The sequence below is a fragment of the Pistacia vera genome, unplaced genomic scaffold (genome assembly GCF_008641045.1).
Source record: "Pistacia vera cultivar Batoury unplaced genomic scaffold, PisVer_v2 Contig374, whole genome shotgun sequence".
Taxonomy (NCBI): Eukaryota; Viridiplantae; Streptophyta; class Magnoliopsida; order Sapindales; family Anacardiaceae; genus Pistacia; species Pistacia vera.
In genome coordinates this window covers 1,351,057-1,378,209 of record NW_022196195.1, presented here as the reverse complement: position 1 = coordinate 1,378,209, position 27,153 = coordinate 1,351,057, and the positions used below count along the sequence as shown (strand labels likewise).

Sequence of the window (27,153 nt, the reverse complement as noted above, 5' to 3'; positions counted from 1 at the left end):
TGGGTACCCTCCCTTGGCAAGCCGATTTTCCAAGGAGAGTTATACCCAAGCCCATGAAAGACCCATGACCCAGCCCAAATTATTGAGTTACTGGAGTCGGTTCCTATAAGTTGCTTCTAAGGATAAAAAAAAGAATAATATCTTGCATTTGGTTGGAATGTTGGCACCACCAGATCGGTTCAATGTTTTATCAGGAGCTGCTCTGCAACTGCAGCGAGAGTTGTTGTGGTTTAAGGTGAATGTTACGGTTCTCCTTTGTTTAGAAAACAATATTTGTTACGCTAACTGATAAGATCTTTTACAACACTACTTGTAGGAGGTCAGTAAAGTTATGCATCCATTGGATGCCCAGGATAAAAACAGCGAAGGGAAAACTCCTAGAGCTTTATTTACTAAGGAGCATGGAGAATTAAAGGAAAAGGGAGAGAAATGGATGAAGGACACTGCAAACTATTGCATGATTGTGGCAACTCTTATTGCCACTATGGTTTTTGCAGCAGCTTTCACTGTCCCAGGTGGCACCAAAGACGAGACAGGGACTCCTCATTTTGTTCGAAAAACTTCCTTCAAAATTTTTGTTATATCAGATGCAGTTTTGCTAGTATGTTCCGCATGCTCCATCTTAACCTTTGTATCCATTCTAACTTCCCGGTATGCAGAAGAAGATTTCCTCTCACAGTTACCAAAAAAGCTGGTTGCTGGACTTGCAACACTTTTATTATCAATAGCAGCAATGATGGTTGTGTTTTGTGGAACTATTTTCATTGTTTTCAAAGATGGAGTGCTGTGGGTTCCTATTCTTGTTACTGTAATCACTTCTATACCAGTCCTTTTGTTCACTAAGCAACAATGGCGTCTCTTTTTTGATGTGGTGCGTTCTACATATTCAAGTAGCTCTCTTTTCCGGCCGCNGTAGTACACTTGATATCTTTTAAATTGAATTTTACAATGTAAGATTGAAACTTTGATATAGGATTGAAATTCCATGTATGGTGGTCAGATTAATATATCCTCCCTTGTATATTTTTTGACAAATGTCCCATTATTCTTTTAAGGAACACTGTGAATTCCCATCAAGAGACATATGATTTGACAAAACTAATGAAAGAACACTTTCATAACACAAGTGGCTTGGTGAATACAAATCTGAAAATTTTCCTTTTATGAAACATAATTAATATAGTATTATGTAAAGCTACTGCATACTTCCACTATTTAGAATTGATGCTATATCATCTCTAATGATGGTTGTTGTGTTCTCAGATGTTGCACTAGATTTGCTAGAGAAACACTCAGAGTTAGCCGTCGCTTGTGATGGAAATGAGGAGACAGCATTGCTTGCCTTGGCTCGAACGCCTAGTGCCTCTCAAATTCAGCAAGGATTTTGGAAACAATGTGTCAATTTGTGTTAGTCTCCTTTAACCTTTGACATATTCAGCATGCCTTCATATATAAGTTACTGTTTTTGGTTTTATGGTTGAAATATATGTTTACATGACAATTGTGATTAGGAGAGCGAACGGATATGAAAATTTGCACTTTAACCTTCCGGTTTTAATTTTTCCTTTTGTTTCAGAAACCATTTTTGCAAACCTGCTATACTAAATATTTTCTTAGCAAGTTGAATTTGATATAATTTCACAATATATTCTTATACTTACCAGCACCTTTTGCCAAAGAATCATTTGCAAGTGTGTTCTGACGCTAAAGGATTTTTATGATATATTTTCAAACTGCTAATTTATCTTGATTATTGCAATAGAGAATTTGTTCCGAACTTTTCACAAATCAAAATTTTGGCCATGTGGCATTCATGCAATAATGTGATTTCTTTTATAGCATAATGAAGTGGTAATGTTGTGGTTAAGGTGGGTTACATTGTTGGACATTTTTATTGTGTGACTCGGAGTGTTAATCAAATTCCTAGTTTAACTTGATCATTACATATATAGTTAAGTATTGCCTCGGAAATGTTTTCCTTGCGAATTGTTTAGGTAGTAAATCTCTGATGGACCACCAATAGTCAAGTGGTATAACCGTAAGGGGCAAAGAAGGAAAAGTCATACAGGACAGCTGGAGCAGCAGCATAACAAGTAAGGCAGCAGCACAAGAAGCGTGAATTAGTTTGTTTGACAGGTGGAACAGCAACACAGCAAGCATGATGAAAAAAAGGAATAAAAGGAGAACCAACAGAGGGGATAGTGATTGAGAATATTGTTGGGAATTGTGGGGAGGAGTTGACCCTCGAAGATCAGCCTGAGTTCTTTTCTTTTACTGTTTTAGCCATATTTTCCTTTACGTTTATTTCATTGTAATGAGCTACTGAATATCAATCCAAATATCCCTTTTAAGCGAGACAATCACTGCCTCTATTCTGTTCTTGGTAGATTTTAGTCTAAAATGAATGATTGAGTGCATGAGTAACTGAGTTATTCGGGTTGGTTCCATCAATCTCCTATGTTCTTTTACTTAGAATGAATTGCAATGACTTCTGTCATTGTTAACCGGCCTAAAGATTTCTGTATGCTNTTCAAAAAACTTCCTTCAAAATTTTTGTTATGTCAGATGCAGTTTCGCTGGTATCTTCCGCATGCTCCATCTTAACCTTTTTATCCATTCTAACTTCCCGGTATGCAGAAGAAGATTTCCTCTCACAGTTACCAAAAAAGCTGGTTGCTGGACTTGCAACACTTTTATTATCAATAGCAGCAATGATGGTAGTATTTTGTGCAACTATTTTCATTGTTTTCAAAGATGGAGTGCTGTGGGTTCCTATTCTTGTTACTGTAATCACTTCTATACCAGTCCTTTTGTTCACTAAGCAACAATGGCGTCTCTTTTTTGATGTGGTGCGTTCTACATATTTAGGTAGCTGTCTTTTCCGGCCGCACAAACTTACCCTTTTCTGCCAAGGGAAAGCAATGGAGTCGAAGAAGAGGAAGTAACTCAGTGTACTGAACAATTAATGTTAGTACACAAATTTTGAATCTATGCTATAGTAATTTTTCTATTTGTCCATAATCTGATGCTGCAACTCTCAGGTCTTGTAACCCATTGAAGTAATAGTTTGATTAAATTGAAATCCATGACTACGGGACTCATTCCATATATTCGACCATCCCTTCATTATTTATTGGAAATGCAAGTACAGGAGGGGAACTAGGAAGTAAATCAGAAGTTAATCATGCCCTGAGTACAGGAGTGTAGGTTAGTTTCACTCACAATTCATTGAACAGTATTGTTAATTTATCAAATCATAAACAAATCTGAACATTTTAATCTAATGTCAAGGGGGCCGAGCAGCCCTTGCTTGAAATAAGGTTAACCCTTTGCAGTCTGCTTCAAATTCAAACTGTATTTTGAAAGACATTAATGGCATTTACTTTGTATTGTAATCCTTAGGTGTTGAGTTTTTCGCAAGATTCCCAAACTCAAAACACCCAATCTCATACAATTAATCAAAAATCAAACTGCAAAATCAAACAAGAAGACAAGAATTTTTATCGTGGTTCACTTACCCAAATTGGATAAACTACATCTACGTTAAGCTCTAGTAAACTTGGGGTTCAATGCACTAGAGATCAAGATTCGTTACAAATACAACTAGATTGATATACTAAACTTGGGACCCTGTAATCTTGTAACCTTTCCTATGTGAGAATTCTAACCCTGATCCTTACAACCTGAAGGAAACACAACCCTCAAACACGATTACAACAATGGCACCAGATTACAAGTCTATGAGAAACAAGAAATCAGAAAACCTAACAAAGAAGAACTCAATCGCCAAAACAGAGTGTGTAAAGGCTGTGTAATTCGACTGAAGGATATTCTTTTATACTTGCATTGTTGAAGAACCTTGGCCGTCAGATTTATTAAGCAATCAACGATCATAATCAATCTTGGAGCTTTATTAATGTTTAACGACATCGTTTTGTGCTTTACCATTCAACATTAGATTTAATAGATCTTATGTACTTTAATTGTCAATGAATTACATACCTACAACGGGTTGGACCATGGAAAGATCCCCTTAAGAGACTTTTCCAGTCAATGCAAACGGCAGAACTAGAATCAAGAGCCAAGCGGTCCCATCTCTTAGTATCCCGCTTTGAACTTTCTCAGAAGGCACCGGTGTCAGATTTTTCAATTATATGAATAAAGTTTAGTGTGAAGGCATTGATCAATCCAATTGCATACGTGGGTCAAGTCAGTTCCTTAAGATTTTAATAACTAAGAGCCACAAGGAAACGAGGCAGCGTTAGTGAAGTTGGTGGAAGAGGATCGCAACCATCAGTTTTCAAACACAAGAAAATAACTTTACTCTTTGCTTCAACTTTTGCTTTTGACATTCCAATCATTTTACGGCACTACATGTTTGGATTTATAATTCATCTTGTTCTTGGTTGTAGTTGCTTGGAGGTTCAAAGTCTTTTATCTGATTGAGCTGCTTAGAGCCAGAAACAGTGATGTCCTAACTCCTAATAAAGCACTACATTCTTTTGTTCTTTTTGTTGTACTACTGATTTTGCTTGTTCTCAGGCAGTACTTTTCATTGAAGATAATGATATTGAACAACCTTCCTTCATCACAATATGGGAGGGGACTTTCAATTCAATCTTGTTTCCCTGAGATCAAATCTGTTGCAAATTCCTCTTGCAAATCTTCTGGGGAAGATGATGCAAGCTTAGGCATATTGTCTGACGATGACTTGAGCCTGAAAGATGCTTTTGGGCCAGCAACATTTCATCATGGCCATCATGAATCTTCCTTCAATTTTGCCTCTTGATATTCAACATTCTCATCTTCAACCACATCATCAAGCTGTAAAAAGCCCAGTAGACTTTCTGGAAGCTAAAGGATTTGATGACCATGTCGTTTTAGATCCATCAATTTGGCCCTTTCAAGATTCAAGCAATCAAATGCCCTCTATTTCTGTGGAACCAAACACACGAGCAGCAGAGACTGGTATGCTGTTGCAAATTTCATTCAATTTCCTCCAATTAATACTTATGTAAATTATATGATGGAGAAATAAAAATACTCCAGCATGGCTCTCATAGTCTTGCTGTTTTTTTTCTTTTTTTTTCTTTTTTGCAGGTGATGTACAAAGGAATTACTTTACTGCTTTTGTTCCTCTGCATAATGCGGCGCTTAAAGGCGATTGGGAGTTTGCAAGGGAGTTTTTGATTTTGAATCCACAAGCAGTATGTGCTAGCATCACAAGAAACCAGGAAACAGCTCTTCACATTGCTGCTGGAGCTAGACATACAATATTTGTCCAAGAGCTTGTGAACATTATGAAAGCTGAAGACCTGGCACTGCCGAACAAGGTTGGGAACACAGCCCTCTGTTTTGCTGCCATATCCGGAATCAAAAAGATTGCAGAAGTGATGGTTAATAAGAACAGAAGGTTGCCATCAATTCGAGGCAGTAAGGGAGCAACACCGTTGTGTATGGCTGCTTTGTTGGGCCACAGAGAAATGGTCTGGTATCTTTATTCTGTGACTGAGGAAGAGTATCTAAAAGAAGAAGATCGTGTTGAGCTTCTTGTTGCTGTCATCAATGCAGACCTCTATGGTACCCACCTCTTACCTACGCTATTTTCATGTTGCAACTTTATAACTTCTAGAGGAGCAAATTGATGATTGTGTTGTGTTAATTTGACAGATGTGGCATTGGACTTAATTAAGCATCATCCTGAGTTAGCTGTTGCTCGAGATGGAAGAAGAGAGACGGGTCTTCATGTATTGGCACGGAAGCCTTCAGCATTTGTAAGTGGAAGTCGGCTTGGAATTTGGCAGAGGTGCATTTACTCTTGTTACTAACTCCATTACTGGCCATTTCTCACTGCCATTACTCTTGCGCATTAATCATTATCTGCTTATTTATTCCTTCTAAAAAATAAAAGATTTTGGACAAAGAGGTGACTGTGTCCTGCACATTCAGTTCCACGTTTCAGGGCAACCCTTGACAAAAAAGTTGATGCATCTTCAAGCTCTAGAATTGGTGAAGCAACTGTGGGAGCAAGTGTTGTTGCTAGATGACTACAAAATTGGAGAACTACTTCGGAAACCTTCAAGATTGTTGTTTACTGCTGCAGAGTTGGGGAATGTTGAATTCATAAAAGTGTTGATTCGGAAGTATCCTGACCTTATTTGGAAAGTAGATGACCACAGTCGAAGCATATTTCACATTGCAGTGTTGCATCGTCAGGAAAACATTTTTAATCTGATTCATGAGATTGGCGCTCATAAAGATTTGATAGCGGCTTATGAAGATGAAAATAACAATAACATGTTGCATTTGGCTGGAAAGCTCGCCCACCCAGATAGACTCAAAATTGATTCTGGTGCAGCTCTGCAACTTAGATGAGAGTTGCATTGGTTCAAGGTTAATAATTACTTTTCAACTATAAAACTTGCACTTCACTGTAATTAGCTTTGTTTAGAAATAACATGTAAATGAAGCAAAACCTGAACCCAATTAACTATTTCCTTTATGGGTCTGAATCTTGATGAACTGTTCCTTTTGATCTGGCAGGAAGTTGAAAAAGTTGTTCAACCGTCTTATAGAGAAACCAAAAATTCCGAGGGGAGGACACCTCATATTTTGTTCTCGGAGGAGCATAGAAGACTTGTTCACGAAGGGGAAAAGTGGATGAAAGACACTGCATCTTCATGTATGGTTGTCGCAACACTTATTGCAACCGTGATTTTGCGGCAGCCTTCACTGTACCAGGTGGCAATAACAATCTTACAGGCAAGCCTGTTTTTCTACATCACGGTGGTCATTTATGGTTTTTGCCATATCGGACGCATTGGCACTATTTTGCTCTGCCACTTCAATATTGATGTTCCTCTCCATTCTCACCTCGCGCTATGCGGAAGAAGATTTTCTGCATTCATTACCAAACAGGCTGATAATAGGGCTTGCAGCTCTCTTCATCTCTATAGCAACCATGATGGCAGCATTTGGAGCTACTCTTTTCATTGTTCTAAGTGATGAATTTGCATGGATAGCTATTCCGATGGCCATTGTTGCTTGTGTTCCTGTCACCCTGTTTCCTCTACTCCAATTCCCCCTTCTTTCTGATATGATTAGTCACTTGTAAATGTTAGTATTTTTTCTAGTTTAAATCATCACTTCTATTAGCTCACTGCAAAACAAGCTTTTCGTTATGTATTGGAAATGCTGAGTAATGAACAAAGATTCATTTAATTTTTCAAATCATGATAAACAAATCCCAACTCTTTATCTAATTGCCCAATCACTCACACGTAAAATCTCTGATCATGTAAACAACTTATAAACTTCATATTAAGTTTGCTTCATTGAAACCAATGTTTGACACCTATATATAAATGCTAAAACTAAAATAGAACAACTTGAAATATTTCTCAAACAAAACTTGAAAGAATTTGATAAGTAGTTTGGTAAAAAACATAGAACAACTTTAATATATCCCACGTGGGAATTTAATTAGACATAATATTTCTCCTTTAGGAAGACGCAAATTGCAGAAATCCCTGCTTTCTTCTTAGGAAATGTTATCATCATTTGGCATCTCATTCACTTTATGAGGCCTTGAGCCATATATTCTTCTCTTAAACTTCACTTGAGGTCATTTGGGCCATATATTCTTCTCTTACTCTTCACTTCCGGCCATTTGAGCCCTATATTCTTCTCTTGCGCTTCACTTCAGGCCATTTGAGTCCTATATTCTTCTCTTACTCTTCATCAGGGCATTTGAGCCCTAAATTCTTCTCTTACTCTTCACTTCAGGCCTTTTTTTTTAAATATAAACTTAACTAGTTACAGATTGTATCCATGGTGCCAAAAGAGGCAAGTCTTTCAACCCACTTCTTCTTCTTCTTGTTTGATTTGTAGAGTCTTAAGTTAGACTCATTATTTTTGTTCTTTCAGTTTGCTGCATGTGCATATATATTTACTATAGAAGCTAAGATTTTTCTTACTATGGTATATATATATATATAAGATCTTTGAGTACTTGAGATGAATGACTATTATTCTAATTAATATTCATTCCCAATTTGAATCCAATTAGAACACAAGGTTCATATTATGCGGTAAAGTTCGTTATCTAATACTTATAAAGTTCATTGTAGGTTTACCACGAATAAACAAGAAAATAAATCATGAAGGATTATGCTACTGCTGCATCAGCAAGCACCTCAATTGAAGAAAATGTTGAGATTGTGATTACTCCACCTTATCAAAAAATGGATGGTACGATTTGACGTTGCAATTAATGCTGCATTTTTCCTTTTCAGTAAGATGCATTTGCTGAATACCCTTTAGTGTGTCTTAGGTTAAATGTGATATGCACTTCCTAAGTTGGCGTTAATTTTTTTTCCATTAATCTCTCTTGTTTTTATGTAATTATGAAGTGCTTATGAAGTTTGAGGGTTAAATATAGATATTAAATTTTTATTGATGATTAATTTTACAAATTCCTCTTATTCTTGATTCACTTTGTATTATAAGAAAGCCTTATATACATAATGTTGCAATACAATTAGCCAATGATTATATATAACATCCAAGTAATTTATACACACACACACATATATAACACACACACACACACACACACATATATATATATATAATCATTAGATTTTTGTATTACAATAAAATGTATTGAAGACTTTCTCATCTTAAGACGATTAAGTGTGAAATTGAATCTCTCAATAGTAAACACTTTTTTTTTTTTTTTGTTATCAAGGTCATAAATCAAAGGCAAAGAATATCCATTTTTTTTTTTGGTCCAAATTTTGGGGGAAATTGATGTCACTTTAGGGCTCTTTGTTCTTTAAGGACATAAAGATAGAAGATTCATATTAGCACACAAGATAGAATTTTACAGTACAATGCAGACATTCATTAAAACTTAGATAACAAACCATGTGACCATTTTATTTATTTTATAGGACGTCCCTGATGTGATATCTTCACCTACATATATTGGTGTCACTTATTGCATTTTTTATTTCCTTTGTAATTCCAAATATATATATATGGATAATAATTTATTCATAAATGTCTTTTTTTTTTTTTTTTTTTGTTTACTTAATTTTAGAAAAAAAATTGTTTTAATAGGTTATAATGGTCTATTCAATAAATTTATCAAGAGGAATTAGAAAGTAAACATAATAAACTTTTTATATATCAAAATCTCATAAGAGTTTAATGTGAATGTATTGGTGGACTCTTCCACGATAAAAGAAGAATCAGTGCGGCCACTGCAAAATTCTTTCGGATTCTCAAAAAAGTCTTTTTATTATGTTGATTATAGGCTATAGCATCCCTTTTATTGTGTGTAACAAAATTTTTATGCATAAACTTGTTCAGTTTTCAACTTGACAGAAATTGAAAAAAGAAATAGGCACTTCAAATTGTGTTGGGCTGCATTGGAAGGCGATTGGAACACTGCTAAAAGAATCTACAAGGAAGATAATATTGATACACAAGTTAAGCTATCAAAGGATGGGGACATCGCTCTCCATATTGCAGCTGTAGCAAGGCGCACTGGTTTTGTGAAAAAGCTGCTTGAACAAATGAATAAAGAGGATTTGGCTGTAAAAATAATGCTGGCAATACGGCCTTTTTTCTTTCAGCTGCGTCCAAAAGGATTGAAATTGTCAAGGCTATGATGGAGAAGAATGAAGACATAGTAAAGATTAGAGGAGACAATGATATGTTACCGCTTCACAAGGTAGCTCTAGAGGGAGACAAAGAGATGGTAGAATATCTTTACGAAGTCACTGGAGATGAGTTATTAGATAATAATGATCGCTTCCACTTGCTCGTCAATCTAATAAACCATGGTTTGTATGGTAAGTTTAGTTTTAATATTTATATTCGGGCTAGCTAATTAAAACTTAAGTCATACTCTAATCCTACGAATCGAACATGGTTGGTCAACTTAAACCACCCGGTTAAGCCCTTGGGGTAAACAACTTAATACATATTCAACTTAACAACCCCTCAATTAATCATATATTAATTATATAATTTATGATGCTGATCATTGTTTTCCTAGATGTTGCATTGGATTTGGTGGAGAGGCATCCACAGATAGCTCTTGCACGTGGTAAAAATAAGGAGACAGCATTGCATCTCTTGGCACGAATGCCTGTATTGACACGTATTTTAGATTTTAACTCCATTGGATTTTGCAAAGATTCAGCCATCTACATGTGTTAGTTTTCTCTAATTATTAGCACTTTCAGATTGCTTTAATTAGTTTTTGTTTTTTAATCATAATATTAATATATAATTGTAAGAAAAAAGGGTGCTTAATTTCATTTTGTTTTAGAGTATATAATGAAGTAAAAAGAGACGTGATAAAGAGATGTCCTTCAATGTTTGGGAGGCAGCGGGTGAAGGAGAGGAATGAGCTGAGCTTGAGGGATCGAATGAATGAGAGGGATGAACTGATGAATGATAGAAAGCTAAGGCGAGGCTGGGTGTATCGGATTAATGAGACGGATTGTCAACTGCTTTGTGGGTATTTGTGATACAAATGAAAATTCTCATGTGTAACGTAAAACATAGAGTTAATTTCAGTTAACAAAAGTTAATTATTGTCTATGAGCATTTTTAGTGCGTCATTAAGAAGATAAATCAAGTTCCTATTTTATCTTATATATTAATTAAATGGGTATTTAATTACTCTTGGATAATCTTTTATTTGAAATGTGCCATAATCCTCTCTTCTTTTTTTGGGTTTAGGATTAATTAATCACTTCTCTAATATTTTCCTCATCCTCAATTTTTCCGTAAACTAATGTTGGCTTAACTAAACTTCTTGTTTCAAATACCGGTCAAGAGATTCCCGATTCAGCTTTTGAACTAGTCGAACGTCTTTGGAAACAAGTTATGCTTTTGGATGACTCCCAAATTTTGGAAATTTTTAGAAAACCTTGGTCTCTAATATTCGAGGCTGCAAAACAAGGAAACCTTTGGTTTCTAAAAATAATTTTCTGCACATATCCTGATCTAATGTTTGAAGTTGACGAAAATCATTACACCATACTTCATTTTGCTGTTATGTATCGTCGCCTTAACATTTTCAACTTCATTTATGACATCGGTTGATTTAAGGATTTGGTAGTTCAGGACACAGATAAAGAAGGGAACAATATCTTGCATTTGGCTGCAAAGTTTCCACTAGTAGATATACCTGATATTGAATCGTCTGCATTACATATTCAAATGCAAGATGACAAGTGCTGGTTCGAGGTGAATGTTAATTTAACCCCGTCCTTTGTTTGGAAAAAAAAAAAATATTTTTGCCTTGATTGATAAATGTTTTGTAACTACTGTAGGCAGTGAAGAGAATTTCGCATCCAATGTATGCTGAAGCTAAAAATAAAGATGGGAAAACTCCTAGAGCTTTATTTACTGAACAGCATGAAGAGCTGAGGAATAAAGCTGATAAATATACCAAGAAGATTGCAACTGCATGCATTATGGGGTCAACACTTATTGCCACCGTGGTTTTCGCTGCACTTTTCACATTACCAGGTGGCACCAATGAAAGTACAGGGACTCCACATTTTGTTCAAAAAGCTTCCTTCATAGTTTTTACAATATCAGATACTATAGCGTTGCTATTGTCCTCTTTCTCCATAATAGTGTTCTTAGCTGTTATCTCTTCCCGATGTGAAGAAGCAGATTTCCTTTTTGGGGTGCGTTATAGTTTGGCTTTGGGATTACACTGGCTTCTATTGTCCGTAAAAGCATTGATTGTAGCGTTTTGTGCAACTATGTTCATTGTCTTCAAAGAAGGGTTGCTATGGACACCTATTCTTGTTACGGTAATGGCTATTTTCGCAATTGTCAACTACGAGAGTACAACTTGGACTATCTATGGAGAAGTGATGCATGATGTCTATGAAAACAGGTGACACATTATTTACTTATTTTACATCAATGTAATATAACAAATGAGTCACTCATTGTTTTATTAAATCACAAATAAATTACCCAATTGTGGTGCTTTATATTCTGTCTTATTAGAACCATGTCTTACTAATTAGATTGATTGTTGATCTTATGATGAATGGTTCTACTATGTTACCTTTATTTGGTTTTCCTTAAAAAAAAAAATTTAATAAATACGATAGAATATTATGATTGACTTTTTAATTCTATAACTAAAAGTGGCAGTGAATAAATCTTATCAATTACTATATTACCTTAATATCCCTTGTAGTATACAATATTATTAAAAATAAATTTTCAAAAATTTGTATTTAGCCTATTTAAAGTACTTTCTAATACATAAAGATGTTGCTTCAAACTTAAAAAAGGTTAATAAGATGAAGTATGGAGAGGAACACAGCTCTCTGGGATCAAAAAGGTTAACAAGAACAAAAAGTTGCCATCGAGTTGAAGCAAAGTGGAAGCAACCCCTTATGTTAGGCCACAGAGAATCTAATGGTCCGCCATCTTTGTTCTGTGACCGAAGAACAAGATATTGTTGACTCAAATTCTAAAACAATTATTATAAATATAAGACCAGCTTGAGGTTTTAATTTTTAACATATTGATTGAAAAGATCATTAGGGTAACATATAACTCTCTGACGTGAGCCTCTGTCAATACATATATTGAGAGAGAACAAGAAATTGCCATGTAATAAGCACATAACATCCATCTCACCATTCATAAATTCAAATTTGTATTTGTAAAATTGGTGATGTTCAGTGTATTAATTAATTGTATGATTCATCGTATTATTGATAAAAGATTATTATACATGTTACATGCATTATTTATATCGATAAATTTAAACTGTGAATTAGCATAAATTGTTTACTATAATATTTAAAGAAGACAAGAACTCCATGTGATTACTTATCTAATTGTCATTTGCAAACAAGTCAATAGAGCTGACAAAACGGCATTCAATAGTTCATACTACGTGCTTTACACCGACTTATAATCTTATATAATAACACTTATTTTATACTATAATTATTAATTATTTAATCCTTGTTTATTTTATTAATTATTTGTTGTTGAATGCCATGTGACAATATATGGTAAAGCACATGGCATTTTGACAAGTCAACTGTCTCGTACCTTTTAAATTGTATCACACTGAAATGGGAGAACGACATTTTGCCACCTATGGTTTGGCGAAGCACACTTTCCCATCCCTCAGGTTTCAAAATATCATTTTCCATCCCTTCATTAGATGTTGTAAGTGTTTTCTGTTAATATTTAATTAAAAAGACAAAAATACTCTTAAATAGTTTATTCTTAATTAATTTATTATAAATTAAATTTTAGTGAAGTTAAAATCTTTACTTGATTATTTATTAATTCGAATGTAAAAATACTATTTTTTCCTTTTGTTTATTTAATTATTTAGAAATATTGATTTCCTATGTTAATTAGTAAAAATGAAAAACATTATATTATGAAAAATATTATAAATTTAATAGATTATTGAATAATAGTGGTGAGATATTGATGACATTATAAATAAATATTAAGATCATTTAACTTTAAATAATTTTATAGCATTACTCTTAATTTTTTAGTTAGGGTTAACTATTTTTTCTTTTTTGACTTTTTATTATTTGACTTTTTGGTTAATTAAAAAATAATAAAAAATTTATAAAGTTAAATATTTAAGAATATTTTTGTTTTTTTAATCAAATATTAACCAAAACATAACAGAGCCTTACAAGAGTGGGAAAATGTCATTTTGAACATCAAAGGATGGAAAAGTGTTGTTTTCCAAACCTTGGTAGGGAAACGGTCGTTCTCCCAACTGAAATTCACATTATCTTTAGATGATCTTCAAGGAATTTTTTTATAAGTACTCAAATCTCGATAATTTCCAAGGATCGGGGGATCGGAATCCTCGTTTGTAACAAAAACTCCACATGATTTATTGTTCTATAATTAATTCATACTATGTTTTAATATTAATTAACTTATAATTTAATCTATGTAACAACACTTATCTTATCATTAATCAACAACATCATGCTGGGAAAGTCGACATATTAATTCTATATATTTGTTCTAGCCAATACTGAAGTGAGTTGTCTCTTTTTACCTTGCTAAATGAAATAAAAATATATATATTATTATGGTTGTCTATATTTATTGTTTCTTTAGTGGTCATTTGAATCATGCAAGCAAAATAATAATACATAAACCCATCTATATATTAACCTCTATAAATAAATATTTATTCTGGTGTCTTTTCTATCTTTTTGAAAACCCTCAAATAATTGTTCCCTTCCTATTTCTTAATTGGCTCCGTCACTGGGTATTCTATTTAAATTCTCTGAATTTCATGTAACATCGTTTCTATAGAGTACTTTATAAATTTGGTTTCTCTTGCTAAGCTAGGGATTTATCTACAGAAATTTTATTGAAAATTTTTGATTCATATTAGAAAAAATTGAACATTAGTAAATATGAGTTTTCTTAATTAATATTGCTACCATACACCTGGCTGTTAAGGATTGGTTTTAAAATCCCAACATTGAAAGAACTCCTTCAAGAAATTTAAATATTATCCAGTGAAAAGTTGCCCTTTGATTCAATGTGAACATTACTGAACACAATTATTAGTTAAATTACTATCTTATAATATTTAATTGTGTTATATCTTGAAATGAGTTGTACAATCAATATTAAAAAATGTCTACCAATTTTCAGTTGAGTAATTGGTCAATACATGCCACCAGAGAAAATTTTTAAACATAATCACCTTGTCTTTGGAAGTGTATATATATAAGCTAGTTACCTCAGTCTTTCGCTGAACTATCTAGGCTTTTCATCCGATTTTTTCTTTTAAAAGCTGAAGATACATAGCAAGCCATACTCCAAAAGAGGTAAGCTTTCAAAACCACTTCTTCAATGTAATTTGAAAGTCTCTTTTCAACTGAAAATATGTAGGCTTATAATTTAAATTAGACTTAGATCTAAATATATTTTAAACTCCTTGCAGGGTTTACTGGGAAAATGTCTACTCATGAAGAGAGGATTGACATAGAGGAAAACTATTTGCTACATGAAAATGGGATTGAGCTTGTCACATCCCCTCCTCATGGCGGTAAGATTTGATGGTATCCTGTATCCTGTATCCTGTAGATTGTTTATTATTTTATTTTATATTTTTAAAATGCATTATTTTTATCGGAATAATATCCTACACTACTATATATGAACATAAGATTTATCTCAAAATTTTGCCAACTCTAATTTTTTTCTTTTAATTTAAATCCTTAGAGTGTAATGTGGATATTTCGAAGGACAATTAGATCTCAATGTAACTATGTGGGAATTTCAAGGAAAAACAAATTTAATCTTCCACAATAGATCTACTTTATTATTATTATTATTTTTATCTTGGATAAATTTATGTATCGGCGGCCTCTTTTTCTCAAGTAAATGAAGCTTTGTATTTCATTAGAATTAATCTAATATAATTTTGATAGGTTATTCAGGGTTACAGTTACACCCAAATAGACTACTGCACGTCAAGAAGCATGCGTATCCTTAACAAAATATTAAGCATAAACTTAGTATATTTTCAACTTGACAGAAATTGGAATGAGGAATAAACGCTTCGAACCGTACCGGGCTACACTGAAAGGTGATTGGGACAGATTTCAAGGAATTGACATGAAACATGAAATTAATATAACAGCTAAGCTATCAAAGGAAGGAGACACAGCTCTACACATTGCAGCTGCAGCAAGGCGCACTGGTTTTGTGAAAAAGTTGCTTGAGCATATGAACAAAGATGACTTATCCATAAAAAATAATGCTGGCAACACGGCCTTTTTTCTTGCTGTTTCATCCGGGGAGGTTGACATCGTCAAAGCTTTGAAAGAGAAGAATGAAGACTTGGTAAAGAACCGTGAGAAAGACATGATGGAGAAGAATGAAGACGTCTTAAAGAACCGAGGTGATAATTACATTTTACCACTTCTCCAAGCAGCTGTGATGGGAAACAAAGAGATGGTAGAATACTTTTATGAAGCCACTGGAGATGAGTTATTAGATGATAATGATCGCTTCAAATTGGTTGTCGATCTGATACCCCATGGTTTGTATGGTAAGTTTTTATTATTTATATTTGGGCTATTTGGATGACTTTCAAAAACCTAAGTCATACTTCAAGATCAATTTTCTAAAGAGCATTGTATTTTACCTCTAATAGACAAATGATTAGGCAAATCTAATTACCAAAAGAATCACTTTATATTATTTATGATGTTGATTGTTGTTTTTCATAAATGTTGCGTTGGATTTGGTAGAGAGGCACCCACAAACAGCTCATATACATGGTGAACATGGGGAGACAGTATTGCACCACTTGGCACGATTACATGTACCGAGACTTACTGTCGATTTGAGCTTGAGTAAGACTTTGCGGGAAATCAACGATCTACTTATGTTAGTTCTCTCTAATCATTAACATCTTCGCCTTGATCAATGTTTTTTTTTTCTTTGTGTTAATCACAAAATTATATAATAACATTTAAATTAATATTTAAAGAATTTTTTAATTGAAATGGTTAGTTTGAATTTTTTAGTTGTTAAGATAATATTTGTTATTTACTTAACATTTTTTGAATTTGTCCTTCTAAAGCCATAATTTATGAAATTTTATTATTATTATTTAGTAAGATGAGAAACCTATACTCTTTTGCCTATACAAAACTTTATTATTATTATTATTATTATTATTATTATGTAAATTATCAAAAGCAATTGTATGTAAGAACAAAGGTGCTTTCATGTTGATTCAAAGCAGATAATGAAGTGAAAAGAAAGGTGATAAATTCAGTGTTGGGGAAGAAGAATGAGCCGATGAGCTTTAGGGATCGGCTAAATGACAGGGAGCAACAGAGAAGGAATAAGATGTGCTGGACTGATCGGACTAAGAAGGCCAAATGGAAAGTCAATTGTGGGTATTTGTTTAATTGTTTGTCTTTCTTAATTTATTTAACTTTGTTCGTGGTGTGATGACGAGGTTTTTATTTAATTTTATCAAATACGATATTGAAATAGTGAAAATTAAGATATTTTTGGGGTGCACTGCTAGAATCACCCTTAATAATATGTGAAAATGAAAATTCCCGTTTGCAATTTAAAATTTAGACTAAAAATCTAAAGTCAAATTCTAGTTAACAAAGGCTACTTCTTGTATTAAAGAGTTAATAAAATAAATAATTCTTGATATGTAAATAAAAAGTTGATGCAGTAACTGACATTGGGATGAAAAGTTTGGATTTTATTTAGGAATTATAGTATAAATATAATTATTTTTGTTGTCTTTTGGGTAACCTTTCTTCTATTCTTTTATCAGTTTAGAACTAATATAATTGTTTATGTGATAATTAATTACATGATCCTCAACTTTTCTGTTTAGAACTAATGTTGGCTTAACTAAACTTTTGCTGTTTTAGTTAGAGGTGAAGAGATTCTCGATTCAGCTTTTGAACTAGTTGAATGCCTTTGGAAAGAAGTTATGCGTTTGGATGACTCCCAGATTTTGAAAATTATTAGAAAACCTTGGTCACTAATATTCGAGGCTGCAAAACAAGGAAACCTTCGGTTTCTAAACATAATTTTCCACGAATATCCTGATCTGATGTTTGAAGTTGACAAAAATAATTACACCATATTTCATTATGCTGTTATGTATCGTCACTATAACATTTTCAAAATTATTTACACCATAGGTCCGTTGAAAAATTTGGTAGTTAAGAAAACAGATAAGAAAGGGAACAACATCTTGCATTTGGCTGCAAAGTTGCCAGAGCAAGATACACCCGGTGCTGAATCAACTGCAACACTTTTTAAAATGTCTATCGAGATGCGGTGGTTCGAGGTGAATATTAATTAACGCCCTTCTTTCTTTTGAAAAATAATATTTCTTTCCCTTGATTGATTGATAAATCGTAATATTGTAGAGAGTGAAGAGAATTTTGCATCCAGTGGATGCTGAAGCTAAAAATAAAAAAGGGGAAACTGCTAAAGCAATATTCACTAAACAACACAGAAAGTTAAGAAAGGAAGCTGAGAAATGGACCAAGGACATTGCAAATGCAAACATCATGGGGGCAATACTTATTGCCACCGTGGTTTTCGCTGCAGCTTTCACAATACCAGGTGGCTCTAATGGAGAAACAGGGACTCCACATTTTGTTCGAAGAGCTTCCTTCATAGTATTTGCAATATCAGATACTATAGCATTACTATTGTCTTGTTTCTCCATACTAATGCTCATAACCGTTATCTCTTCCCGATGTGAAGAAATAGATTTCCTTTGGCGGGTGCCTTTTGATTTGGCTTGGGCATTAACCTTACTTCTTTTCTCAGTAGAAGCAATGGTGGTAGCATTTTGTGCAACTATGTTTATTGTCTTCAAAGATGGGATATTTTGGATTCCTATTCTTGTGACGGTAATGGCTTCTTTCACTATCTACAAGTTCTTCGACAAAATTTGGACTCGCTTTGGAGATGTAATGCATATTACTCATATACCTGGTGAGAGTTTTTTAAAAGAAGAGAAACAACTCACAATATCACAAAAAATCATAGCAGCATTTTTTAAAATATGAGTATTTATGTTTTAGCTTTCATTATTCACTTATTTATATCGTTGTAATACAATAAACGAGTCACTCATTGTTTTACTAATAATTATTTATTTTAGCATGAATTTACAAGATGAAATAATCATTTTCGGTCTTTTTTTTTTTTCTTTTTTTAACTGAAGTAATCATTGTAGCATGAACTTATTTCGTAAAAAAGTATGAGTGTTAATTCCTTATAACCAATGTTTAACACTCATCTTTGTGGCCATTTATCCAATAGAATATTATTTTGGTAGGATTAGAACTATATCTTACAAATAAGAGTGGTTGTTCTTGCGATGAATGCTACTAATAATATACCTTTATTAGTCCTTTTGAAAAAAAAAAAAAAAAAATACAATAGAATATTTTGATGAAAATTTTAATTCTATAACTAGATATAAAAGTGGCATTTTAAATCAAATGAAATAAAATTTATATAAAAATTGCTGATAAAGAAATCTGCACCAACTTGAGTGATCTGATCGACTTTGGCGGAATCAAAATTGATGTGTGCATGATTACGGATAATCAGTAATGGGTGAATTATAAATGCAATAAAACAAATGGCAAAGTGATTTTTAAAGTGGTTCAGTGAGGTAAACTCTTGAGCATACGTCCCCTATTCTTGTATTTGCTGTGAGAGCGTACAATAAGAATTCTATCAAAATTTTGTAACACATTTTCATCATTTGAGGGGGTTTATATAGAAGGTTTATACAAGGGAAAGAGTGAAAATAAAGGAATTACAATTGATCTGAACTACAATTATGATATTCTCGTGATTGGGCGTTGTGATTGTGCAGAGATTGATGTTGATCTAGTCATTCCCGCAATATCTAGGATCTGAAGTTATCTGGAAATTGATTGAATGATCATTCGGGTTGTTTGTGACTAGCTTGTGCTGGGTCGAGCTATATGTCGATGAGCTTATGCTGAGTCAGACAACCAGTAGAGTCGGATTGATCCCGAGTCCAGCTACATCCTCGTGGTGGCCCAAGCTTGGTGGGAAAATCACACATAACATCTGCCCTATAGTGTTTGATGCTCATTTCGGGCTTCGAAGATTAATGCTTGATTTGAGATCAAGCTCAGCATCGTCAGTGGATCACCGGATGCAAGTTCGGTCGAGCTCTAAGGGTCAACCTCATACCTAGTCAACGTATTTCACACTTGGATTTTCATTTCCCGCGATACCTGACAAATTCAGAATATGAAAAGTTAGGGCAATTATGTAATTTCTGTGTAGTCATGTCGCATTAAATGCAGCTGCCTTTGTCAGTCACGTTTCGTCACACGTGGGCAACTACAACTGTCCACGTGCAAAGTCAAGGCAACGTGCAGCTATGGTTACTAGTGTAATAGTTTGACGGGTTGTCGCTCCTCGGGGATGGTCGACACATGGTCACGTCTAAGGGCTGAGATTGCCCAATGAATGAAGGGTTGAGATTCACCGTAGATCAATAGCTACAATTGAACCCTGCCCTTTCGTCTCCCATGCAAACCACTATAAAAGCTGGTGAAGTCGTCAGAATATTCATTCAAATCATGAAAGTTTTTTGGCATTCTTGTGCATTCCACTATTATTTCATCATTGTCACGATGCTCTTTCCGACGAGTTCTTGCACTCCTCTTGTTTCGGTAAGGCTTCTTCTCCCTTTTTTTATCCGTTTTTCTAACTTTCGCGTCAAATGATGGCCATTATCGTCTCCACATTGAATGTTCTAAGGTTTTAATAGGGTTTTTGGGTGCGTCTCCAGCGATCTTGGGTTTAGGAAAGGTTTATTGCTACGGTTGCCAGAATCTTGGGTAGGTTGCGTGCGTTCGTTGCGTGATGTGAGCTATTCTAAGTGCCTGAACTGAAAACAAGTGTGGATTGGTCGTTGAGTTTTTCGAGCTCTGGCACATGTTTGCTTCTATTTTATGTACCTTGAAGCGAGCTATAACCATGTCTTCTTCTAGCAGTCATACAATCGATCGGATGTTCGATTTGCCCATGGGCTTGGCAATCATTGAGGATTCAACCCCCGAGGTCTCTGAGGAAATCATCGCACGAAGCTCGGATCCCAACATGACAGGCTCTTCCAATTGTGCTTTGATATAGTTGGGCCAACCCACGCGGTCTCCAGTCCATAGGCTAAAAGAGAACCACAGTCCTCGATTACCATCGGGGACTTGGAGTGCATAAGAACAGTCTATGCGCCGCAGCTTAATTTGATGGTTCCGAGGGTCTCTTCTCGAAAGAATCCCCCACTTGGATGGGTGGCGATTTTTGAGACCGTCCTGAGATGTGAGGTATCCATTTTCTAGACATAATTTTCCACGAATATCCTTATCTGATGTTTGAAGTTGACGAAAATAATTACACCACATTTCATTATGCTTTTATGTATCGTCATTATAACATTTTCAAAATTATTTACACCATAGGTCTATTGAAAAATTTGGTAGTTAAGAAAACAGATAAGAAAGGGAACACCATCTTGCATTTGGCTGCAAAGTTGCCAGAACAAGATACACCCAATGCTGAATTAACTGCAACACATTTCAAAATGTTTATCGGATGCGGTGGTTCAAGGTGAATATTAATGAAATCCCCTCTTTCGTTTGAAAAAATAATATTTCTTTCCCTTGATTGACAGATATATCGTAATATTGTAGAGAGTGAAGAGAATTTTGCATCCAATGGATGCTGAAGCTGAAAATAACAAGGGAAAGTTATATTCACTGAACAACATAAAGAGTTAAGAAAGGAAGCTGAGAAATGGACTAAGGACATTGCAAATGCAAACATCATGGAGGCAATACTTATTGCCACTAGTTTTTGCTGCAGCTTTCACAATACCAGGTGGCACTAATGAAGAAATAGGGACTCCACATTTTGTCCGAAGAGCTTCCTTCATAGTTTTTGCAATATCAGATACTATAACATTACTATTGTCCTATTTCTCCATACTAATGCTCATAACCATTATCTCTTCCCGATGTGAAGAAGTAGATTTCCTTCAGCGGGTGTTCTTTTGATTTGGCTTGGGGGTTAACCTTACTTTTTTTCTCAGTGGAAGCAATGATGGTAGCGTTTTGTGCTATTATGTTTATTGTCTTCAAAGATGGGATTTTATGGATTCCTATTCTTGTTGCGGTAATGTCTTTTTGAATGAAATAGAGATGAATGAAATAGAGACAGTAGCGAGAACAAAACAACAATAAAGCAAATCACAGATAATAAACATAGAGAAAATAACATGCGCGATTTACCCTGGTTCACCCAATATGGGCTACGTCCAGCCTAGTCAATATTATTGCAATATTTCCTCACATCTCTCTCGTTTACAATGAATGAATTGCCCTATGATTTGCTATCACACTCATAACAAGAGAAAAATATGTTTATATACAGGTTTAAGTGACAAAAGCTGGTTTTATAAGGATTCCTATTCCTAAGCCCAACCCAATAAGGAATTACCCAATAAGGAATTAATAACTTAAAGAAATCCTACAGCAGTTATACATGGAAAAGGCCCAAACCGCCTACGGGCTTGGGGGCGCTGCCCCTATGACCCCCGCTCGCTCACCAGGGAGCGAGGTCCCCACCCACTGACCAGTCAGCAAGACCCTCGAATGCGTTTGCGTAACCCAATTATGCTGAAATAGTTGACAATTCCAACACTTTTTTAACAATCTACAAGTTCCTCGACAGAACTTGGACTCGCTTTGGAGATGTAATACATATTGCCGTTATGCCAGGTGAGAGTTTTTTAAAAGAAGAGAAACAACTCACAATATTAGAAAAAATCATAGCGCCAGTATATACAATGTGGGTATTTATATCAATGTAATACAATAAACGAGTCAGTCATTGTTTTACTACTAATTATTTATTTTAGCATGAGTTTACAATAAACGAATCCTATTTTTCTTTTTTTCACATTTAGTTTAAACTTAATATCTTCTTTTAACTAATAATGTGTACTATTGAACATCAAACTCCTTCTCAAGATGCATGCCAAGGATATAAATTTGAAAAGCAATAACGAGACACAAGTTACCAAATGATAATTCCCAAGAACTTTGGGATACAGAACAATTCTTTGCAACATAATTAAACAACAATAAGTGTTAAATTGAAGTATTATTTCAAAATTCACAATCACAATTACAAGGATAAAGCATTTTATTAATTTTATTCAAGAATTTAACAATATAAAAAGAATTATAAAGTCGTTTTATTAAATATTTATAGAACCTAAAAATAACAAGTGTTGATGCAAGAAATCGCGACAACAAGAGGTATGTGATTGATCGCATTAGAATCACGTCGGATGTTTATGTAATCCTAATGAATCAACGATGAGACGAAACGATTGTATATGATTTAGGGGTGAGCGGTTCTGGGTACCCTGCATTTTTTGGAGGAACCGGAATCGAAACCGACCAGTTCCAAAGATTTGGAACCGAAACTTGGTTCTTAGGTTCCTAGAACAGGAACTTGAAATGCAGGTTCCGATTCCTTACCTGGGTACCCTGTAAAATTTCTATGACCCCCTATTAATTTAAAAAATGACAAATAAACCTTAAAAAATTTACAAATACACTCCTGAAAAATTATTATTTGTGTCCAATCACAATATATATATATTATTAAATTTTACATCAAAGTATAGTTGTGGAATTAATTTTGGGAATTAAATTTTAGTTAACTTTATTATCCAAAAATACAAATATTATATAATATTATAATTACTAGAGTGAAAATGAAGTTTTTGAAGTTGCCCATAAGTTAATTAATCATTTAATTAAGTAATGTACTGATGTTTTTCAATTTATCATATATAATTACTAATTTACTATAGATATGCTTATAACTTGATAATTGAAGTAAATATTATTAAGTCAAATACACTATTTTTGACATGACACATCCTAACTCTCCCTATCCTATAAGCTTCTGGCGCACCCATGAGACTCGGGTGACCGAGATATGGCATGTGGGAAAACTATGAAACATGTTTATGAATTAAAACATTAGAAAAATCTTCTAACTAAAACATTTATAAGCACTCTTTTTTGTTTCCACAAATAAATATAAAATCATTTGCAAATAAACAAATGCAACTGAATTTCTACAAAATGAAACGTATGATATCAGATTTTTCCATATCTTTTACAATCCAAAACATGAAGTAAATACATAATGAAGAAACATAAACTTTATAACAGAAAATAAAACACAACTATGACACATATAATAAAATGAAGGGTGTGTCTGTTTTGTTATTTTTGGTAGGATTTTTGAAATAGTATTGTTGAGTTGGGTTGGGTTATTATTATGAGAGTACGATTTGAATCAAATGTGTTTGGTGGAGTATTTTGACTTTGTTATTTGAGTTGAACAAATTGTTGAATATTTGTTTAGTATATTTTTTTATAAAAAAATTTATTGATACAATATTTTGATGCATTTTGTTAAAATAATTTATTATTATAACCTAAAAACTTATCAATTTGCATTTTAATAATATTAAGCATTTGATTGGTTATTTCGTAACCACTAAATTAGAAACAAATTTCCCATATTTATTTCAATTACTAATCCAACTGTTTAAAAACAACACATTAATATATATATATATATATATATAACAAAGCTACTAATTATCAACCCTTAGAATCGTTTGTATACCTATAATCCATTAACAACTAAAGAAGAAAGAAGGAAAAGAGAAAAACACTTGCAGGTGGCAGGTGGAAGAAAGGGTTGTAGTGGTAATTGGTGGTTGGAAGAAGACGGACTGAAGAAATAAAGAAGAAGAAGAAAGAAATAAAGAAGGAAAAGAAAGAAGGAAAAGAGAAAAAAACTTGCAGATGGCAGGTGGAAGAGAGAGTTGTCGCGGTGGTTGGAAGAAGACGAACTGAAAAAATAAAAAATAAAGAAGGAAAAGATTAAAAAAAAAGTTGTAGATGGCAGGCCTCACAAATCAAAAAATATGTTAGGAATCAATTTTTTGGGATACATTTCCCTGAGTAATAGAACAAATAGTATCATAAATAGTAAGCCAAATCCACCTGAAGTCGTGTGGTTGAAACTTGAGTGGGATTCACTCCTCCACATCATGTCCTTCTTGACTTTTGTTTTGGGGGGGGGGGGGGAAAGGAAATTTACAAACAAGGAGTGAGCTAGAATTGCTCAGTGAGTGAGGAGTGAGAGAAAACACAGAGAGTTAAGAAAGGAAGCTGAGAAATGGATTAAGGACATTGCAAAATGCAAACATCATAGGGTAATACTTATTGCCACCATGGTTTTCACTGCAGCTTGCACAATACCAGGTGGCACTAATGAAGAAACAAGGGCTCCACATTTTGTTCGAAGAGCTTCCTTCATAGTTTTTGCAATATTAGATATTATAGCATTACTATTGTCCTGTTTCTCCATACTAATGCTCATAACCATTCTCTTCCCATTGTGAAAAAGTAGATTTCCTTTCGCAGGTACCTTTTGATCATTTGGCTAGGGGATTAATCTTACTTCTTTTCTCAATAGAAGCAATGGTGGTAGCGTTTTTTGCAACTATGCTCATTGTCTTCAAAGATGGGATGTTATGGATTCCTCTTCCTGTTATGGTAATGTCTTTTTTCACAATCTACAAGCCTCGACAGAATTTGGACTGGCTTTGGAGATGTAACGCATATTGCCCGTATACTAGGTGAGAGCTTTTTAAAAGAAGAGAAACAACTCACAATATCACAAAAAATCATAGCGGCATTATTTTATGAAATATGAGTATTTATGTTTTAGCTCTCATTATCTGGATCAATGTAATACAATAAACGAGTCACTCTGTTGTTTTACTGTTATTATTTATTGTAGCATGATTTTACAATAATTATTTTTGGTTTTTTTTAAAAAAAAAAAAAAAAAAAAACCCTGAAATAAGGTACCCAAGTACAAGTTTTATTTGACACGAACTTATTTCGTTAAAAAGTATTAGCATTAATTCCTTATAACCAATGTTTAACGCTCATCTGTGTGGCCATTTATCTAACATAATATTAATTTTGTAGTATTAGAACCATATCTTACAAATAAGAGTGAGAAAAAAGAAAATACAATAGAATATTTTTATGAAATCTTCAATTCTATAAATAAATATAAAAGTGGCATATATAGTAGGATGAAATACAAATTATATAAAAAATAAAATTAACATTTAAGTGAATAAATCTTATCAATTATAATATTATCTTTATAGTATAATAATAGTCATTAAAAGATAAAATCCTTATCAATTACATAAAATTATAAAATCCTTTTTTCTGTATATTTATAGAACCTAAAAATAATATGTGTATAAATTTATTGTGAATTTAATGTGTCTCACTTGGGAATTTAATTAGAAATAATGTTTTTTCTTAGAGGTGTTTCTTTATGAGTCAACACACGTATATACTATGTACAATTGTTAGGGTCAAATATCCTAATCTTTTACTTTCAAAATCGTCCTTCAAACTCACAAACGTTACTATTAAAATTAACAGCCAAAGGGTATCTTCATCTTTTTAGAGCTGAAAAATAAAATATTATTATTTAAAAATAAATAAATAATATATATCTCTTAAATCACAGCGGCAAAAACCCCGCAGCCACGCCATCCCTCTTGCTAGGCCACCACTCCCCATCGAAAACAACATCACAAGTCACAACTAATAATATTAACCCTTTAGGGCTAACAACTTCACAAAATTCTAAATTTACAATGTTTTGTAAAGTAAAAAAAAAAAAAATCTCAATCATCAAATCCCAGCAATGAAGGGTCGGGTGTGGTGGAGATGTGATGGCAGTGGAGTGAAATGGAGATTAGGAGGGGTAGGGGTTGCAAGGTTGGACATAACGGGTGGGTTGTAGGCAACGAAAGGTTGCATAGGAGAGCGGTTGTGATGGGGTAGGGGGTTGGATATGCATGACCTACGGACTAGCGGAGCCATGGTTGGCGACGATAGCCGTGGGGCAAGTGAAGAAACGAGTCTGATGGTTTTTGATGTAATATGGAAAGAAGATTATTATTGCTAGAATTATGTGTCCTGGAATCAAGCAATTGACATGATATCTAGGAGTGACTTTAGGAAATCCTTTATTGAAAATATTCTGTAATTACACCATTTGATTACACTCTTTGTATTGCTTTTACATTTTTTGTATAAATTCACACAACATTGTAAACTCAAACATACAAGAAATACATTTCTTCTTCTCTTTTCTGGCATTCTTCAGCAACTATGGTTGCTCCTTTTGCCCCTTCTTGCTCATACTCTGACATGGTATCAGAGCATCGTATTTAATCTTGCTTCCGCTCAACAACCCTCTCTAGCCAAAATTTCCAGCATCAGTGAATCAAGGCCTTTATATTGAGCATCCTTCTTCTCAGCCAATCCTTCTTCGCTAGATTTCTAGAACCTGCAGACAATGCACTTGGGTTTGTATTTCTCTTTTACCAAAATCACAAAA

At 33.8% G+C, this 27,153-nt stretch overlaps 3 protein-coding genes and 1 pseudogene across 3 annotated transcripts; all 4 read left to right on the top strand.

Annotated features, from left to right (window-relative positions):
- Positions 1-7,114, top strand: part of LOC116140613 — a 29,157-nt pseudogene extending 22,043 nt beyond the window's left edge.
- A 1,045-nt stretch (positions 7,115-8,159) lies between these two features.
- Positions 8,160-11,936, top strand: LOC116140612 (ankyrin repeat-containing protein NPR4-like). Its single transcript, XM_031426223.1, has 6 exons — positions 8,160-8,250; positions 9,376-9,555; positions 9,642-9,860; positions 10,067-10,161; positions 11,131-11,268; positions 11,355-11,936. The coding sequence occupies exons 1-6, from the start codon at positions 8,160-8,162 to the stop codon at positions 11,934-11,936; spliced, it is 1,305 nt and encodes a 434-aa protein (XP_031282083.1).
- A 3,676-nt stretch (positions 11,937-15,612) lies between these two features.
- LOC116140611 lies at positions 15,613-16,483 on the top strand. Its single transcript, XM_031426221.1, has 2 exons — positions 15,613-16,120; positions 16,323-16,483. Exons 1-2 carry the CDS (start codon positions 15,613-15,615, stop codon positions 16,481-16,483), a joined length of 669 nt encoding a protein of 222 aa, XP_031282081.1.
- On the top strand, positions 16,308-18,635 carry LOC116140610 (ankyrin repeat-containing protein NPR4-like). Its single transcript, XM_031426220.1, has 4 exons — positions 16,308-16,461; positions 16,823-16,975; positions 17,478-17,902; positions 17,985-18,635. The coding sequence occupies exons 2-4, from the start codon at positions 16,879-16,881 to the stop codon at positions 18,633-18,635; spliced, it is 1,173 nt and encodes a 390-aa protein (XP_031282080.1). The 5' UTR covers positions 16,308-16,461; positions 16,823-16,878.
- The last annotated feature ends 8,518 nt before the right edge of the window (positions 18,636-27,153 follow it).